Source organism: Macaca mulatta, chromosome 18 (genome assembly GCF_049350105.2).
Source record: "Macaca mulatta isolate MMU2019108-1 chromosome 18, T2T-MMU8v2.0, whole genome shotgun sequence".
Classification (NCBI taxonomy): Eukaryota; Metazoa; Chordata; class Mammalia; order Primates; family Cercopithecidae; genus Macaca; species Macaca mulatta.
Genome location: NC_133423.1, coordinates 1,346,331 through 1,365,220, shown reverse-complemented (window position 1 = coordinate 1,365,220; position 18,890 = coordinate 1,346,331). Strand labels below are relative to the sequence as shown.

Sequence of the window (18,890 nt, the reverse complement as noted above, 5' to 3'; positions counted from 1 at the left end):
GCGCCTGAGTCTGACAAAAGGGTCTCAGGTCGTGTGCTGTCCACTCTCCTGCCAGCCACAGGGACCCCTGGGCCATGGCCTACTGGGTTACAAGATTGGAGGGCGCATGGAAGGGCCCAGCTGCTGTGAGGGGGCCAGTGTTCCCTCCCTTGCCTCCTGCTGCACCTGCTCTGAGCTGAGTTCTGCCATCACAGATGTAGAGTCGGCAGAGAGACCACCTGGCAATGAGGCGCGCGTGTCCGGATGGAGTGTCTGTAAGGGACGTTTGCTGACGGCTCACTGAGGTGATGGTGGAACCTGCCGGTCGTGGAAAGCAGGAGCTGGCACTGGCTGTAGCGCCTGGACCCCAGGCCTCCCGCCTGTGGCCCAGCTTCCCGGCCGCCTCATAACTCTAAAGTGAACACCCTGGCCAGAGAGATGCGTCTCATCCCCGGCAGTCCCCAGCTCCTGATGCAGCATGGACCCCTCACTCACTCCTCCAGGCAGCCTGGGACCTGCGCTGATAGAGCCTCTAGCGTGGCACACCAGGTTCTGAGGGTCTTTAAAACAGACACCGGCCAAGCGCGGTGGCTCACGCCTGTAATCCCAGCACTTTGGGAGGCCGAGACGGGCGGATCACGAGGTCAGGAGATCGAGACCATCCTGGCTAACACGGTGAAACCCCATCTCTACTAAAAATACAAAAAACTAGCCGGGCGTGGTGGCGGGCGCCTGTAGTCCCAGCTACTCAGGAGGCTGAGGCAGGAGAATGGCGTGAACCCGGGAGGCGGAGCTTGCAGTGAGCCGAGATCACGCCACCGCACTCCAGCCTGGGTGACAGAGCAAGACTCCGTCTCAAAAAAAAAAAAAAAAAAAGAAAAACAAACAAAAAAACAGACACCAATGGAAAGTTTTGTTCACAGAAATTTAACATCAAAAAGCAAATGGAAACAGAACAGAGAAGACGGATCACGTTTGCCAAGTTGGAAAGAACCGGGTTCCATCCGCCTGGGAGAAACAGGAGTCTCCACGTGCTGGGAGAGGCGCATGGGAAGTGGAGGGAGTCTCAAGAACAGAAAGCCAGGGGCGCTGTCCCGCAGGGAGGGGCACCAGGGGCCTAGGGTGGCCTCTCAGGTTCACGAACCAGGGAAGGGACCCCAATAGACGTGCACTCGCCCACATCGCCCCTGGAGGAGGCTCCCCAGCCAGTTGAGGACATACTCGGGGCTCCAGCCCCACCCACAGCCTCCCTCCCAGTCCCTGGAGGATTCATCTCACCCACGGCAGGAGGTTCTCACCGTTCGGCCTGTGGGTCCTGGCATGGGGTAAGTTCCCAGGGACTCTGCCAGGGGGTCTGCAGATCAGAACTACATTTGTGACAATGCTGAGTGACACCGTGTGACAATGTGTCACTACTTTTATGACAACGCCTTCTCCAGCAGGCGATATCTGCAGAATGGCGACTCCCTGGTGGGCACGGGGCGGCAGCTCCACACCCTGCCTTACCACTGCCAGGCACTCACTGTGCAGTAGAAATGACAGCTTCACTTTTTTTTTTTTTTTTTTTTTTTTTTTTTTTTGAGACGGAGTCTCGCTGTGTCTCCCAGGCTGGAGTGCAGTGGCGTGATCTCGGCTCACTGCAAGCTCCGCCTCCCGGGTTCACACCATTCTCCCGCCTCAGCCTCCCAAGTAGCTGAGACTACAGGCGCCCGCCACCACGCCCGGCTAGTTTTTTGTATTTTTAGTAGAGACGGGGTTTCACCATGTTAGCCAGGATAGTCTCGATCTCCTGACCTCGTGATCCGCCCGTCTCGGCCTCCCAAAGTGCTGGGATTACAGGCTTGAGCCACCGCGCCCGGCCGACAGCTTCACTTTTAAAAGCCACCCTGGGGCAGAAAAACTATCCATTCTGTTATATCTCAGCCTTGCATACAGCACAGCGGGGTGCGTGGCCACAGGTGGGGGAGTACACGGGAAATGCAGGCAGAGTGTGCGTGTACCACACATGGAAGCTGGCGGGACTGGGAGAAAGTGTGCGACTGAGTCTGGAGCCACCCCCGCCACCCCCCAGCTACGCTGTGCCTGAAAAAACAACCAACAAGCCACAGTCACTGGGCATCGGGCAGGCATTTTCTTGAAAATGAGCAAACCGAGCCTGTTGCTTTAAGGTAAACTTGCAGTATTTGTTGCCAATAACAAAATTTCAGCTTTCAAGCAAAAATTAGAATTTTGGAAAACTTGTATCCATCACCGTGAGCTTCCCAGTCAGCACGTCAAGACTTTTCCGAGGAAGTTGGTGGTGATATTCGCAAATGTGACTTTTGATATTAAATAAAGAAATGCGTCAACATTTGGAAGCTCCACATGACTCGGTGAACTGACTGTTTCCAGACGACTGGCGCAGGATGCTATGAAGCCACGCCGGGTAAGAGCCCACCCAAAGCGCATGATGGCTGCACGTCACGGCCTGGCTGAGCACGGAGCATGTGCACTGTGGTCTCAGGTTCCACAGCAGCTCACCTTGAAGAAACTATCACTTCCCACCTGTTGTGTAATGCCAAGAAAGATGATGCACAATTATCCAGAAAGACTGGTAAATAATCCTCTGTCCCGACTCAATGTCTGTGTGTGGTCAGGTTTTCTTCTCAATTTCAACCAGAACAACAGTATCACAGCAGTTCAAATCAGAGAACCCAGTGAAAGAGGTTTGCAAAATGTAAGATAATGCCATTCTTTTTACTAAAAATATTACTAAAATGTTTATCCTATATGTTGACACTTAGTGAGTTTATTATTGCCGTTTTTAAATGAAGCAATAAAGGACGAAATGGTCTGTTTTGCAGCAATGTGGATGGAAGTGGTGCCCATTCTCTTAAGTGAAACAGAAAGACAAACGCTGCATGTTCTTACTCGTAAGTGGGAGCTGAATCACCTGTGGACACAGAGTGTGGAATTATGGGCAGCAGAGTCTGGGAGGGAGTGGAGGGAGAAAGTACTTAACGGGTACAGCACACATTATTGGGGTTCCCTGTGCAATGTGTGCCTGTGACAAAATTACACTTGTGCCCCATAAATTCACATAAATCTAAAATGTATAAGTAAATTTTGAAACATAAACATGAATGAAACCATAAGTATTTTTAAATCTCAGTTCTAATTGCTAATATAGTATATATATATAATTTACATATATGATATACACATATAACACACACACATATATATATATATATATATATATTTTTTTTTTTTTTTTTTTTTTTTTTTTGAGACACAGTCTTGCTCTGTAGCCCAGGCTGGAGTGCAGTGACCGGATCTTAGCTCACTGCAAGCTCCGCCTCCCGGGTTCCTGCCATTCTCCTGCCTCAGCCTCCCGAGTAGCTGGGACTACAGGCGCCCCCACCTCGCCCGGCTAATTTTTTGTATTTTAAGTAGAGACGGGGTTTCACCATGTTAGCCAGGATGGTCTCGATCTCCTGACCTCGTGATCCGCCCGTCTCGGCCTCCCAAAGTGCTGGGATTACAGGCGTGAGCCACCGCGCCCGGCCGCTAATACCGTATATGTCCAAGGTTATAATGCACAAAAACAAAAGCTCTGAGGGTCTTCAATAATTTTTAAAGTGTAAAAATGTCCCAAGACCAAAACGCTTAAGACCCACCGGGACTGCAGCTTGGCACACGCTGAGGTTTCTGCCCACCTGTTGACACAGCCGAGGCCGCTGCACCCACTCCCAGCTCCTGGCCCTGCGTGTCTTCCCACGTGGAGGCCGCCCCGGCCCGGGCTGGGGACTCGGCCCGGTCTAGACTGTCCCGGCCGCTCGGGAGCGGGACCCCTCGATCGCTCGCGGCTCCTCTCAGCTCCCCCAGCGCAGTCCGGTCCGCACGCGGCCCTGTCCAGGCCCTTCGCGATTTGGCCGCTTCTCCCCGCATCTGGCCACAGCTGGGAACACAGGGACCGGGGCCCCCGGGAAAAGGAGACGACGCCCCAGGAATGACGGCGCGGAGCCCCAGCGGCGGGACGGCCTCTGAGCGTTTGTTTCATGGGATTGGAAAGAAAAGAATCTTTGACTTTCCCTGAACACGAGCTGCCTGCGACGTACGGACCTGAGGCCCAGGGAGGAGCCGCGGCCCCAGGAACCCCCCAGGGAGGTCTTTCGGGGCCACAGCCGGGAGTCCCGGCCGCCCGCAGCCCCCGCAGCCTTCCCCCCTGGCCCCGAGAAGCCGGGGGCCCTCCCTGCGGGACACGCGCCCCCCACTCAGAGCCTCCCAAGCTCCCTGGAGAGGAGGAATCCGCCTCCATCTTGTCCCCAGACCCTGCTCTCCTGGGACCCCATTCTCCTGGGACCCCTCTCCTGGGACCCCATTCTCCTGGGACCTCCATCTCCCGGGACCCCTCTCCTGGGACCCCTCTCCCGGGACCCCCTCTCCTGGGACCCCTCTCCCTGGACCCTGCTCTCCCGGGACCCCCTCTCCTGGGACCCCTCTCCCGGGACCCCCTCTCCTGGGACCCCTCTCCCGGGACCCCACTCTCCCTGGACCCTGCTCTCCCGGGACCCTGCTCTCCTGGGACCCCTCTTCTGGGACCCCTCTCCTGGGACCCCTCTTCTGGGACCCCTCTCCCGGGACCCCCTCTCCCGGGACCCCACTCTCCCTGGACCCTGCTCTCCCGGGACCCTGCTCTCCCGGGACCCCTCTCCTGGGATCCCACTCTCCTAGAACCCCGCTCTCCTAGGACCCCGTCTCCTTGGACCCCACTGCTGTGTCCGTCTCTCCAGGCTCGGCCTTTCCCCGGGGGGTCCCAGCCCGGTCAGTCCCCCCAGAACGTTCTCCCTCAGACCAGGCCCAGGCTCCCCACAAGCGCCCCATGACCCCCGACCCCACTGTCTGCCCTTGCCCAGGGCCGCAGCATCGGGAGGATTGGGGGATCCCGCGGGGGTTGCTTGGCTGCGCCTGGAATCGGCCTCGAGGTCCCCCTGCGCCTCCCCGGGCGGCCGGACTCACGCGCTCCCCGGGAAGCCCCGACCCTGCGCGGACGAGCAGCTTCCCAGAGGCCTCAGGAAGCCCCTCCATAGGGTGTCAGCTCCCCGCGCTCCAGCTCTGAGCGGGTCCCGCAAACGCCCCAGCGTGTCCCTGCCGGTGACCCCGATACCCCAACACCCCGACACGGCCTCGGACGGCTCCGCACCGCCCTCAGCAGCCGCGCCTTGGCCAGCGGGTCCCCGGTGCCTGCGGCCTCTGACATAGAAAAAGAGGAAGGAGGCCGGGCGCGGGGGCTCAGTGTCATCTCAGCTCTTTGGGAGGCCGAGGCGGGCGGATCATTTGAGGTCAGAAATTCGAGACCAGCCTGACCAACATGGTGAAATCCCATCTCTACTAAAAATACAAAAATTAGCTGGAGGTGGTGGCGGATGCCTGTAATCCCCACTACTCGGGAAACTGGGTTGAGGAGCCTCCCGGGCACGTGCTGTCCACTGAGCCCCGGGCCAGGGGCCTGTGCGCCTGATGGGGACTCGGTGAAAAACAGCTGCGAACACAAGGCCTAGAACCAGTTGCACAGCGACGCCGGCCACACTCGAACCAACACGGAGGCCCCCGCAGCCTCCCCAGCGCCGACTCCAGCCGGCCTCGGTCGCCACGCGCTCCTGGGGGGTCCGGCCGCGCCCCCTTTGCACACCGAGGACTCGAGGCTCTGAGCACACGCAGCTCTCAGCAGGGGCCGCGATCCTCGTGGGGCCAGTGGGCACAGGCTGCTCTGAGCTCAGGCGGCTCAAGAGGGGAGGGTCCCACTCAAGAGAGAAGAGAAAGGCACCATTCTCAGAACAGGTGGGGGCCCCAGCTGACAGCTCCTGGGATGAGGTCTCCAGGGGTGACCCCGCAGGACACACGGAGCCTGTGTGTGACACACATGACCTGGCGCTTTGACAGTGTGGAAGGATCTTCCGTCCTTGGATTGCAGGAGGGTTCCTGCACCTGCCACGGCTTGGGAAGACTTAGTAATAGGTACAGAGAAAAGGAGGAAGGCAGAAGCAGCAGCCAGCTGGGGAAAATGGGAAAGCTACTCAAGTGGGGGATGTGATTCCAGGACAGGTGGCCACCAGGCCTCAAGAGGCAGAGAGCCCCCGGGGGAATACAGCAGCCGCCAATGCATCTCCCATTCACTTTAAAAGGCAGCCAGGGCCAGGCACAGTGGCTCACGCCTGTAATCCCAGCACTTTGGGAGGCTGAGTGGGCGGATCTCTTGAGGTCAGAGTTCGAGACCAGCCGAGCTAAGATTTTCTACTTAAAATACAATTTTTAGTATTTTTCTACTAAAAAAAATTGTATTTTTCTATTAAAAATACAAAAATTAGCCAGGCGTGGTGGCGCAAACCTGTAGTTCAGGGAGGCTGTAGCAGGAGAATCGCTTGAACCTGGGAGGCAGAGTTTAAAGTCAGCCAAGATTGCACCACTGCACTCCAGTCTGGGCAACACAGTGAGACTCCAACTCAAAAAAAAAAAAGGCAGATGTGCTGGCTCAGCAGGAACAAAACCTAATAATGACACATTAACATAAACATAGCACATGGGCTCCTTACAGCTGCAAACGTGCAGAGCCGAGGGGGGACAGGGGAGGCAACATCAGAGCACTAAGCTCACATGGTAACAGGACGACAGCAGACACTCTCAGAAACCAGTCAGTGTGAGCACACTGTTTACATGCTAACAGGATGACAGCAGTCTCAGAAATCAGGCAGTGTGAGCACACTGTTTACATGCTAACAGGACGATAGCAGACACTCTCAGAAACCAGTCAGTGTGAGCACACTGTTTACATGATATCAGGATCACAGCAGACACTCTCAGAAACCAGTCAGTGTGAGCACACTGTTTACATGTTAACAGGATCACAGCAGACACTCTCAGAAACCAGTCAGTGTGAGCACACTGTTTACATGTTAACAGGATCACAGCAGACACTCTCAGAAACCAGTCAGTGTGAGCACACTGTTTACATGATATCAGGATCACAGCAGACACTCTCAGAAACCAGTCAGTGTGAGCACACTGTTTACATGATATCAGGATCACAGCAGACACTCTCAGAAACCAGTCAGTGTGAGCACACTGTTTATATGTTAACAGGACGATAGCAGACACTCTCAGAAACCAGTCAGTGTGAGCACACTGTTTATATGTTAACAGGACGATAGCAGACACTCTCAGAAACCAGTCAGTGTGAGCACACTGTTTAGAAACATGGATGGAGACAGCTGGAGCGTGTGTGGAAGTCGGCCGGGGAACTGCGGGTTTTCTTAACAAGCGTCACAGTCCTATTTAATCTCGCATGTTATTTTAGTAAAAACTTGAAGTAACTGTTACAAGGGAAAGCTACAAACCTGGGCACGTCAATCCCCTTTTAAAACCTTTTGGTCTTTCCCATCGCCGGGAGGCCAGGTCCACGATCCTGCATCCCATCGCCGGGAGGCCAAGTCCATGCTCCTGCAACCATCGCCAGCAGGCCAGGTCCACACTCCTACAACCATCGCCGGGAGGCCAGGTCCACGCTCCTGCAACCATCGCCGGGAGGCCAGGTCCGCGCTCCCGCAACCATCGCCGGGAGGCCAGGTCCGTGCTCCTGCAACCATCGCCGGGAGGCCAGGTCCACACTCCTGCAACCATCACTGCAAGGTCATCTGTTGCTAAATCTGCACCCTGGGTGTCCTGAGCCTGCAGCTGGCTCTGCACTGAGTTGTGATTTTCTCTAAATGCACACACCCTGAACAAACGAGTGAACAATCTAGTGAACAATCTGAGAGACGTAGGTACGTTTGCTGAGTACTAAAGCCAAGGCTGATTTGAAAGTTAGGCTGCTACAACCTGGCCAACATAGTGAAATCCTGTCTCTACTAAAAACACAAAAAAATTAGCTGGACATGGTGGCAGGCGCCTATAATCCCAGCTACTTGGGAGGCTGAGGCAGGAGAATCGCTTGAGCCCAGGAGGAGGATGTTGCAGTGAGCCGAGATTGTGTCACTGCACTGTAGCCTGGGTGACAGAGCAAGACTCCATCTCCAAAACAAAAAGATAATGAAGAAAAGATTAAAAAAAAGAAAGAAAGTTAGGTTGGTCAATTCCCATCAGCCTTTGACAGTGGAAGGGAGGTTGTTGAGGGTTGGCTGGAGAAGAGTGAGTTCCCGAATGGGTTGAAATAAATAATTTATTGCTGACTCTTGTCAACATCAGCCAGTCCTGCTCACCACACCCATCCCCTCCTCTGAGGGCAAATTCCAGTGGGGACTTTAGGATGGTGGCACTGGGGGGACCAAGATACTGGGGGCATCAGTTCTGCAGGTACAGCACACCTGGAAGCACGGGGCTGGCCTCCCCGGCTGACCTCTGACCCTGGGGTCATCTGAGGCCCGTGTGCACCCCGCCATCCTGTTGCCAACACAGGGGTCAAGTGTGCTCCTCACAAGCGTGGCCTGGTTTGGGATCATGGTGATGAAGGACTCTGTGTCACTGAGTGAGAAGGACAGAGGGTAAACCAGAGCTTAGCTCAGTTCCCCCATTAGCCTCCTAATAGAGACGTCGTGGTGGCGCAGGATCCATGTGGATCCATGTCATGTGGAAAATCCTATCTGGACCAACACAGCGAGTGGGAATGAGAGCCGGCACCCCCGCTCCAGCTGCCAGCAAGATCCTGCATAGGTAGCGACTGACAAGACCTATGCCTGCCCTGGAGATGATTTCAGGGGACTTCGCAGATACAACTATATCTATCGGTAGCATGTAATCAGATGAAAAGTCCCAAATCCACCTGTAATTTTCACAAAAATAATAGGCAGGAATGAGAAGCCACAGATGCCTCACTGTTTGCAAGGCTCCCATGGCCAGAAGGCAAATGCCTCATGCTGGTCTTCATGACTGGTTAAATTTTCACTGCTTCGAGAGCAACCGCTTAGTTTTCATTGCTTAGAGAGGCCCAATTTAAGGAAGTTTCATCTCCCCACATCTAAGTGAACAGAACAAAGAAACTGAAGAAATTTGAAATCTCTTCTTCAAAGACAACTCTACATATAAATTTAGAAAGACTTTCTATTAAGCAAAAGTTGGCAACCAAAATTTCCATTAAAAAAACCTTTAACTTCACAGTTTTATGCTTAGTATTTACGAGTGAAGAAACTCTGCAACCTGTGACCTCACAACGCTCCAGTCACCTAACGAAGCAGAGAAGCAGTGAGTGGACTCTCAACTCTCCTCCACCGTCCAGGTGTCGTGGCTACAACCGTGAGCCAGAATAGACTGTGGGTTTCCGCTCACACACGCCTGACACCACCCAAGACTCCGCAGAAACAAGCAAGCTCAGGCTTGGCTACTGCAATGATTCCAGCTTTGGTTTGGCATCAAGACCTCCACCCTTTCAATGTAATTTAGTAAAGGTCATTTTCTTCAGGGGTCTCTTCCTCCAACTTTAAACTTGGAAAACTAGAAAAGGTAAGAGACAGACACCAACACTTTGACAATAGCAAATAGCTCTGGAGAGCCTGAGGTCGGAGGTAACGAGGGAGAGGAATAAAAAAAAAAAGGCGAAGCCGGGATGCAGAGAGGTAGAGGTTCCTCCTACAGATGTGGGGCTAAGGTATGTACAGTAGGTAATAGAGAGGCTCCTCCTGGAGACGTGGGGCTGAGGTGTATACAGTAGGTAATAGAGGGGCTCCTGCAGACATGGGGCTGAGGTGTATACAGTAGGTAATGGGCTCCTGCAGACATGGGGCTGAGGTGTATACAGTAGGTAATAGAGAGGCTCCTGCAGACATGGGGCTGAGGTGTATACAGTAGGTAATAGGCTCCTACAGATGTGGGGCCGAGGTGTGTACAGTAGGTAATAGAGGGCTCCTGCAGACACGGGGTTGAGGTGTATACAGTAGGTAATAGAGAGGCTCCTGCAGACACGGGGTTGAGGTGTATACAGTAGGTAAAAGGCTCCTGCAGACGTGGGGCCGAGGTGTGTACAGTAGGAAGCAGAGACTGCAGGACTCGGCCCCACACCCTGGCACTGACGACAGTCATTGGGCCACATTTCAGGGCCAAATTTTCTGGGATTTTCGGGGAGGGATGAGCTACATGCCCGGCTTTATGGATTTGGTCTATGGAATTTGCAACTCGATTTTCCACAAGTCCTTGGCCCTGCCATTTAGATGGAAGGTATTGATAAGTAATAAATTATTTATAAGCCTCCGCTCAAAGGTATTTCCACATTTTTCTACTCCTGGTGGAGACAGTGATTTGCCCTGAATATTTAAACAGTGCTTAGATTGAACCCCACTCCACGCTTTGTGCCCTGGCGAAGCCGGCCCCTGCTCAGCTCCGGGGTGTCGCACTGCACATGGTCTTCTCCAGCTTCAACGGTCAGCTGGGGCTGGAGACGTGGCCTAACACTAGTGCAGTCTGACTGTGCCTCCACGCTCTGGCTTCCGGCACCCGGACAAGGAGACCCTCACTTCATGGTCCCAAGGCACTGTCAGAAACCACTTTGTGGTGTCAGAATAATGCAGAATAGGAAGATTAAACAAGACCACGTGGTTGGTGACATCACTGAGCTGCTGGGTCAAACCGTCCCTGAAGGCTTCTCTTCTGGATGTCAGTGACAGAAGCCAATAGACCCCCTTTGTTACATTATTATTTAAGTGAGTTTGAATGGTCAGCAATCTGACTGATACAGCTCAGTGAAAGTTGAAAGTTATACTTTAATTTCCTACCACCTTGAAAATCCTGCCGAGGCTAAAGGAAGCACTAAATGGTTTCTCTCAGGGAAGTCCTGCCGTATGGCTTGTACAGATTGGCTATGTGCAGATTCCTAAGAGGAGGAATTTCACTGATGCCACCCTTGCAGCACTTATTTTTCTGTGCATAAAGACTGTTAATTAGGACTTTATATCCTCCACAGGAAAGTCAATTTTATGAGATTGGTTCCTTTATAAAGCCTAACTCTCTGCAGTAAGAGAATATTTAAACAATAACAACAACAATATGTTTGTGAGAGCAAACGAGGGTTGCAGCTCCAATTCAAGAGGCCCACCATGGCTAGTCTTGAAGATTGTCACTCATCTGCTTTTTAAGGAGCTGTTAACTGAAAATGTGGGACTCAGAGCTTCGGGGACTTTCCGTGTTGAGTGTTCCGCCAGGGGTGCTTGCATGTCTCAGCAGCAGAGCTATTTCTGGGGAAAGCAGAAATCATAAACTCACTGAAAATACCCATGATTGATCCAAGCTTCCTCTTTCAAAGAAAAACCGGAAGTTCCTCCTTCCGTATTCTTGTGGAAGGCACTGCAGGTGCAGGGCCCCGCAGCCGGGTGTCTGGGGAGCAGCCCTCCTGCCGCTGACTGGTCAGGCCGGCTCCGTGAGTGATTAATTCCCAGGTCACATTGCTGTCGACAGCTGGGAGACAATGATTAAAACTTGAGTGTGTTTATTCCTTTGCATTGGAACTTGAAAACATCATTATTTTTTCTTGGATAAGTAATAAGAAAAGTAAAACAAGATGAAAGAAAGGAGAGTTTGTGCTATGGACACAAAGATGTAGAAAGGCATGGTCCTGGAAGGAGTGTGGGAGCAGCTTGAGAGCAGATGGACGGAAAGAGCCGCAGCGGAGGCAGCCCAGAGACACCTGGAGATCAGGGGCATGTGGCCCAGGCCACGTTTCAAACCATGGGCAAGAGAATGGCTGCTTCCATCCCTGGAATAGAGACCGTTTTGGAAAGTTAAGTTGGAAGCCTGTAAGATGCAAATTCCAAGCAGATTAAAGTTTGTAGCGATGGGGTTTTCTGTAAGCAGACTTTTTCTAGATGTCCAAAGAGCTGATCCGGCAGAGCCTCAAGGTCCCACGCGGTGCTGAGGCTGAGCCACACTTGCCTCTGGAGGGGCTCATCGCCGGCTGCATCTGCAGGCTGCTCTTGCAACGTCCTTATTACAAAATGCAAAGAAGACCCACTCCACGTCCTGTCCAGCTGCCTCCGTGTCTAGAGAGGGGCCCATCCACTTCATGCCTGAGCGACAGGGACCCACCCTGACAACACAGTGGTCCGCGTGCCACCGAGGAAAAGCCTCGGGAGAACAGAGACGCGTACAGGGTGCTGCCCGGAGGGGCACTTGGCTCCTGCAAGAAGGGCTGGCGGGACGCCTGCCAGGGCATTCTGGAACATAAGCCACTCTGCGTGCGCCTCACACAAGCAATGTCTGCTGCAGCAAAGCACAGCCCTTCTCTAAGCAGGTCAACCGCAGCCACCCTCCTCCTGCCACTCAGGCCCCGGCTCTCGGCCCAGCCACACACGCTGCAGACCCGTGGGTGACATTTCCCCTGCTTCAAACCTCCATCCCACTTTCTGGTTTTATTTTATTTTATGCATTTTATTCTATGTGATCTATTTATAATCTGTTCTGGAACTAGGCCAGATTTTAATCAATTAACAAATCGGCTGCTTTAGAGTCTGGTAACCCCAACTTACTAGAGTCATTTCCAGGTGGATAAAGCCCTCAGTGCAGGGCTTTGGGGAGAGATTCTGTAATGTTCTGGAGAAGAATGTTTTTTACACTGATTTGTTAATTGCAGAAGATTCATGCAGAAACTGAAACAGATCCGTGGGAACCAGAGAACGAACGCCCACGCTGCAGCTGTTGCCCCCAGCCCACGCCACTGCCCTGGGGCAGAGCCGCTGTCCGCACATTAAGCCTAACGGATGGCGCTTCCTCCAGAGCTCTCCACCCACCTCCAGAATCTGCACTGGGAGCAGCCTGTGTTTAACGGCTCTGATGGACAGACAGCGGGGTGGACATCCCGCCCGCATGAGGGAGGCCACCGGACACGTCACCGGGCCACTGCGCCCAGCTGGCCCTGCAGAGGCGCTGCAGGAACTCAGGCACGCTTGATTTGAGAGCAGCAAGCACAGGGACACCCGTTTGTCACATCCAAATAAGCAGGTATCAGTCTTCCTGCCCGACTCCCAGATCAGGGCTGAAGCCTGCTCTCTCCAGCTTGAAATGAGTCAGCCCGGGGCTAGCGAGTGAGCTGGGGTTCAAGTGAGGTAACACTGGCCTGGCCCCCCGAGGAGGAAGGGCTCACACTTCGGGAGCAGAGGGGCCCCACCAGTCACTCCCCAGGAACAGGGGTGCAGGCGAGGAGGGGTCAGAGTGGGGAGAAGAAGCACAGGCGAGCCCCGAGCCAGGTCCACGAGGGGAGGCACAGCTCCCCCAGGCTTCTACATGGCCACTCAGCGTTGAGAGGGCTGGGGAACCAACGTCTCCAGGGACGGCTCCCACAGGCAAGCCCCCAACCTCCAGAGTGGGCTGCGAGGGGACACCGACAGGGCTGCGAGCCGGCCCAGGCTGCGCCCCCCACTCTGCTGGGGTGAAGGAAGGTCGGCCAGGATCTGGAATTCCCACAGGTGAGGCACAGGCATCTGTCTGCTCCTGGAGAACGTGGTTGGAGGCTGAGGCCGTCCTGGCTGTAGCGAGGTCGTGCTGCGTCTTCCCTGCACCCTCCCAGTATCTCAGACCGTGGTGCTCCCCTCAGTGAACCCTGCCCGAGACGCAGGCAGGGCCCTTCCATGGGGCCTGATATGGGGCTCTGTGTTTCCAAAGGCAGCATGACTGGGTGGGAAATCGCAGTGAGAAGGTCATTGAGGTATTTTCCACGCTAGGAGCACCCTCAACTCAAGTTAAACACACAAATCCACCACCCTGTCTCCAACAGCCCTGGAGAGCAACTGGGCTGTGCTGCTCTTAATGCCACTGGAGGCTTGTGTAGATGAACTCACGTAAGCAGAGCTGCCCAGCACCCGCTGGGGGGTCCTTGCTGACAGGACTCTGGGTGTTGTGGGGGTGACGGGCACAAGTAAGTGTGTCTAAAGCAGCAGGGAAGGTGTCACAGAAGAGGTGACAGCCCCGGGGACACTTCAGGCCCAGGGAACCTGGGGAGATGAGGGAGAAGGCATTTGGGCTGAAGGAACTTTCCAGAACCCGGCGAGGATGAGGGCAGACCATGTTGTTTTCATCCATTGTCTGGGTCAGGTGTTGTAAAGATGCGCTCTTAGAACCAGCTCTGCTGGGTGACGACGTGGAGAAAAACACAGTTACTTTTGTTCTCTCCTGAACTTCAAGTACAGTAAAGAGATTTTGTAAAACAAAAGCAGCTCACACAAGGGGAATGAGGCAAAGACGTCTGCAAAGTGGAGGGACCGGGGCCAGCATTTCTGTGGACCCCAGAAACAACTCTGACACAGCAGTGGGAACAGGGCACCCTGATTTAGATCCTGAACCCCAAAGCCCCTGGAACCGCGGGCCGAGGATGATGCTGGGGGGAGGGCTGGAGGTGGGGAGGGGCCTGCACAGGCTAAAGACCCTTCCCCACCCCTACCTCCTGGGGCCACCTTCCCTTCCTGTCTCATCTGTGCGGAGACTGAAGCAGCCCCTGGGCCTGGGCAGCCGCGAGCTCTGGAGGGAGTCCCTCTGCTTAACGCCAGGCCAGCCACCTTCCCCGCTTGCTCCCAAGCAGGAGAGCCTCTCCTCCAGGGAACCCGACCCTCTGAAAAGGAAGCCCCAGAATACAGGCAGACACACAGATCTGTGGAAACACCTGGGCAAACTCTCCAGCATGAAAATAAACACAAGCAAAATCATGTGGAAGTGAACGGAAGCCACACCGGGAGAAGAGCACAGCGTCTCAGCGTGGCCACCCTGGAGGGGCGTCACCATCATGAGCTGTGGACAGAACCCACACTCCCACAGGGAGACCCACGGTCCCCACAATGGAACCATCACAGAAAAGAAGGAAATTGGCAGAAGGGCCGAGGGGTGAAGGCTCCAGGAATTGGAGCCTGAAGACAAACATCAAAGCCGGGATGGAAGGTGGGGCCGAAGGACCAGTCCAGAGGCCACCTTGCAGGGATGGGTGCTCCAGAGTGGGGAGCAGATACAACAGAAAGGGAGAAACCACAACCAGCAACACAAGAACAGCCTCGCAGGATGAAGGACGCGGGTCCTCGCGCAGGAGGAGCTGGCAGGCCCACACGGCACAGGAGACCATGCCCAGGCAGCACCTCCATAGAAGGAGAGGATCATACACCTTCCAGAGACCAAGAAGGTCCCAGAGAACAGCGTCCAGCATCTCAAGGGCACCTCAGGGAGCCCAAACGAAGGCACGATCCCAGCCTCCCAGACACGTCGCCCTCACCAGACTGTCCATCAAGTGCAGGGAAGCCCCAGGCAGGGGCCGCGACAGAGGAACCCCCAGAGCGAGGGGCCTGTCAGCATCACTCCTGTGGGACGGGCTCCGGATACCCCAGAACAGAGTGAGTTACAGGCCTGGGAGACGCATCATCAGGAAGGCAAATTCACAAGCACCCAAGATAACACAACTTAAGAGGAGACTGAGACACTTGGGGTTCCATTAGTATATACACAGAAAATCAAGTTGATGGAAAAAGCTAATTATTAATTTCAGGAAAACGGAAAACTGCAAGAAAAGTCATCATCGTTTGTGAGGGGCTCGGTGGTGCTGGTGTGCGTGTGGTCATCGCAGTCTTGGCCGATCAACCTTTGGTCTCCACGTTGTCGATGGACGGGGGCGGGGAGGCGGGGCGTGGGGAGGCGGGGCGTGGGGGGGCGGGGCGTGGGGGAGGCGGGGCGTGGGGGAGGCGGGGCGTGGGGGAGGCGGGGGAGGCGGGGCGTGGGGGAGGCGGGGGAGGCGGGGCGTGGGGGAGGCGGGGGAGGCGGGGCGTGGGGGAGGCGGGGCGTGGGGGAGGCGTGGCGCGGGGGAGGCGGGGCGCGGGGGAGGCGGGGCGTGGGGGAGGTGGGGCGTGGGGGAGGCGGGGCGTGGGGGAGGCGGGGGAGGCGGGGCGCGGGGGAGGCGGGGCGCGGGGGAGGCGGGGCGCGGGGGAGGCGGGGCGCGGGGGAGGCGGGGCGCGGGGGAGGCGGGGCGTGGGGGAGGCGGGGCGTGGGGGAGGCGGGGGAGGCGGGGCGTGGGGGAGGCGGGGCGTGGGGGAGGCGGGGCGCGGGGGAGGCGGGGCGCGGGGAGGCGGGGCGTGGGGGAGGCGGGGCGCGGGGAGGCGGGGCGTGGGGGAGGCGGGGCGTGGGGGAGGTGGGGCGTGGGGGAGGCGGGGCGTGGGGAGGCGGGGTGTGGGGGAGGCGGGGCGTGGGGGATGCGTGGGGGAGGCGGGGCGTGGGAAGGCGGGGCGTGGGGGAGGCGGGGCGTGGGGGATGCGTGGGGGAGGCGGGGCGTGGGAAGGGAGCTGATCACCTGTGGAAGGTGACAGGTGATGCCCCAAAACCTGCCCAGAGGTCGCGATAGCAGCCAGTTCCACAGACAACGGAGGTGAATGCTGAGAAAACCGGTTTGGAAATGTGGGAATGGACGGTCTGGAAAGATGGAAAGTGAGGTACGGGATTAGGGAGTGCTGTTTGCGGAACAAGCCTTAATAAAAATAAAAATAAACACATCCAAGTACAAACTGACGCTGAAAGGGACCAGCCTCCAACAGAGAAAGACGGTTTTCCTGACGGCAGCAGCCGAGGTGGGGATTCCCAGCAAGGGCTGTCGTTCGTCGTTCGGAACCTTCGCCTGCAGTTGGTACCCTTGTGTCCCAAGGGATGAGAAGAGGCTGGGTGGGTTGTGGAAAACGAATCTATTAATTTCCAGTCTTCATCACCCTGAGATCCTATTTAGGACGAGCGCCAGGCCGGTGATGCTGCGTCTCGGAGCGCCTCCTCCTGCTGTTGGGCTGAGGTTCTGGAACCGAAACCAGAGCGCTGTCCGGGCTGAGGCGGGCATCTGGTGAGCAGAGGGACCAGATTCATCTGTGAATCTGCGCCCACATGAGACGCACATGCCAACTGGAACTAATGCCGCTCACGGCCTCATCACACCGCGGCGTCAGCGTTCTTTTCTGGGCAGGCCATCCACACGCACACTTGGGCCCTGGCACTGGGTCGGATCCTGGCCATCGGCCACTACACTCTACAAGCGGCTCCTTCAGCGAGGCACAACAATACTTGCTGATTCTGGGCCTCAGTTTCCCCCTTGTGAAAGGCAAGGCCAGCGCCTCAGCCTCACAGAAATAAAAAGTGTTCTAGGAGCAGAGGGAAGCGTGGTTTAAAACCCATGAAAACCACAGCGAGGGCCTGAGATCCCGTCTCCCGACGGCACCACAGCCTCACAGTTCCAGCCGTGGGTCACAGACCTTATTCCAGGCAAGCCGGGAACTCCAGCCAGGTCTGGGTTATTATTTCTTGCTAGCGATTTTTCAGAGAGATTTGTATCCACTGGGAACCATCAGTCATGTAGTCACCATGTGCGTGCGTGTGTACTTGCCTGTCTGTGCCTGTATGTCTGTGTGTTCGTGTGTGCGTGTGTCTGTGTGTGTCCCTGCATGTGTGTGTCTGTGTGTGCATGTGTGTGCGTGTCTGTGTGTGTGTCCCTGCATGTGTGTGTCTGTGTGTGGATGTGTGTGCGTCTGCACCTGTGCTTGGTGTGATGAACGATGGTGGTGGGGTCGTGTGTCCTCCTGCCATTGGCTCTGACAGTTGGAGCCAATCTGGCCAGGCCGGTCCATGCATTCTTTCTTTTAAGGATGCCCTTAGGTAAAGCCTCTGCTAGTGAGTTTTCATGCAAGAGAACGTTGAGTTAAAATAATTTTAGGAAAAACAAAAACAAAAACTTGTTTTGAGTAATGTCCATGCCCTTCAAAACTGAACACAGCATTAAGAAATAGCTGAGTACCCACAATGGCAGCCTGTCTCAGAGTGGTAATAAGGTCAGCTGCAAACCACACAGCCTGGCGCCCCACATGTGCTGGGCGGCCGAGCCGTGCTCCGGGGCCTGCAGGGCCTGGGGGTGTCGGATGTGGCTTGATGGCTGCAGGGCCTGGTCTGTGGCCAAGAGGCCGTGGCAGGCTGTGCACAGGTGAGTGCTGGGCCCACAGGATATAGCCTGCGAGGCTGGCGAGGTGAGCCAAGACCTCTTATCTCCCATCGGGCCTTCTGTTCCCCTCTCAGGAAGCCCGTCGGTGGCCAGCGAACGTTTAAACCCAAGTGCTGAACAAGAAAAAGTCAAGGGGAAACCTAGGGGCTCCCTAAGATGAGTCTCGAAGCTGGAAAGTCACCCACATTCCCGGGGAGCTTCAGGAGTCTTCATACCCAACCAAAAGCTCTTCCTCAGGTCTGTGCTAAAACATGTTTTTTCCCCTCAGAAAAATAAGGCATGTTCTTACACAAATTTGGAAAGGATGACAAAATAAAAGAAAGAAACTAGAAATCATCCACGGCTCATGTTAGCATTTTTGTGAATTTCCTTCCAATTGTGAGCATGACTCTGTGTGTGTGTGTGTGTGTGTGTGTGTGTGTGTGTGTGTGTGTGTACGCAGGGGGACAGGATAAAGTTGTGTTGAAAACACTAAAGTCAGGCTGCTTGGGTCAGAATCTGGACACCAAACAGTAGAGTTGAGCAAGTAAGTGAACCTCTCCACGTGTGTCATGCAGAGGTGAGGGCTACCCCATGGCTGGTTGTGAAATCCTGCATGACAAGCCTACCCAGGGCTTGCATGGATGCTTACCAAGTATCAGCTCTTAGTATTATATTGATTGCACGATACGTGCTGTAGGTACAGTTGTGTGTCAGCCTCTTCACTCAGAGTCACAATGTGCACCCCATGGCACTGCACATTCTTTGAAAATACGACTTTCAAGGGCTGGTGCTTCTGTGATGTGGCTCGGATACCGTCCAGGGGCTGTTCCCTCTTGGTGGAAGCCTGTGGCACTTGTGATGATGGTAACACTGCAGTGAAAGCCTCCCTTGTGAGCCTCTGTGATTGTCTCTGATCATCCCTCAGAATGAGCCCTAGGACAGCAGCAGGATGCAGATGTGGTTAGCATTGGGATTC

General features: G+C 55.2%; 1 protein-coding gene across 5 annotated transcripts in view; it reads right to left on the bottom strand.

Annotated features, from left to right (window-relative positions):
* The window catches only part of LOC106994590 (uncharacterized), a 98,905-nt gene that overhangs the window by 40,764 nt on the left and 39,251 nt on the right, over nucleotides 1-18,890 (bottom strand). For 2 of the 5 annotated variants that reach the window (XM_077974880.1, XM_077974881.1), the window contains one exon: nucleotides 18,685-18,847. The exons of 1 other annotated variant lie outside the window; for it this stretch is intronic. In XM_077974880.1, the coding sequence (XP_077831006.1) occupies nucleotides 18,836-18,847 (12 nt within the window). In that variant the 3' untranslated portion in view covers nucleotides 18,685-18,835. Of the gene's footprint in view, nucleotides 1-7,360; nucleotides 7,629-16,615; nucleotides 16,784-18,563; nucleotides 18,848-18,890 lie in introns of those variants that run through there. 2 more of the 5 variants (XM_077974878.1, XM_077974879.1) reach the window with 2 other exon arrangements.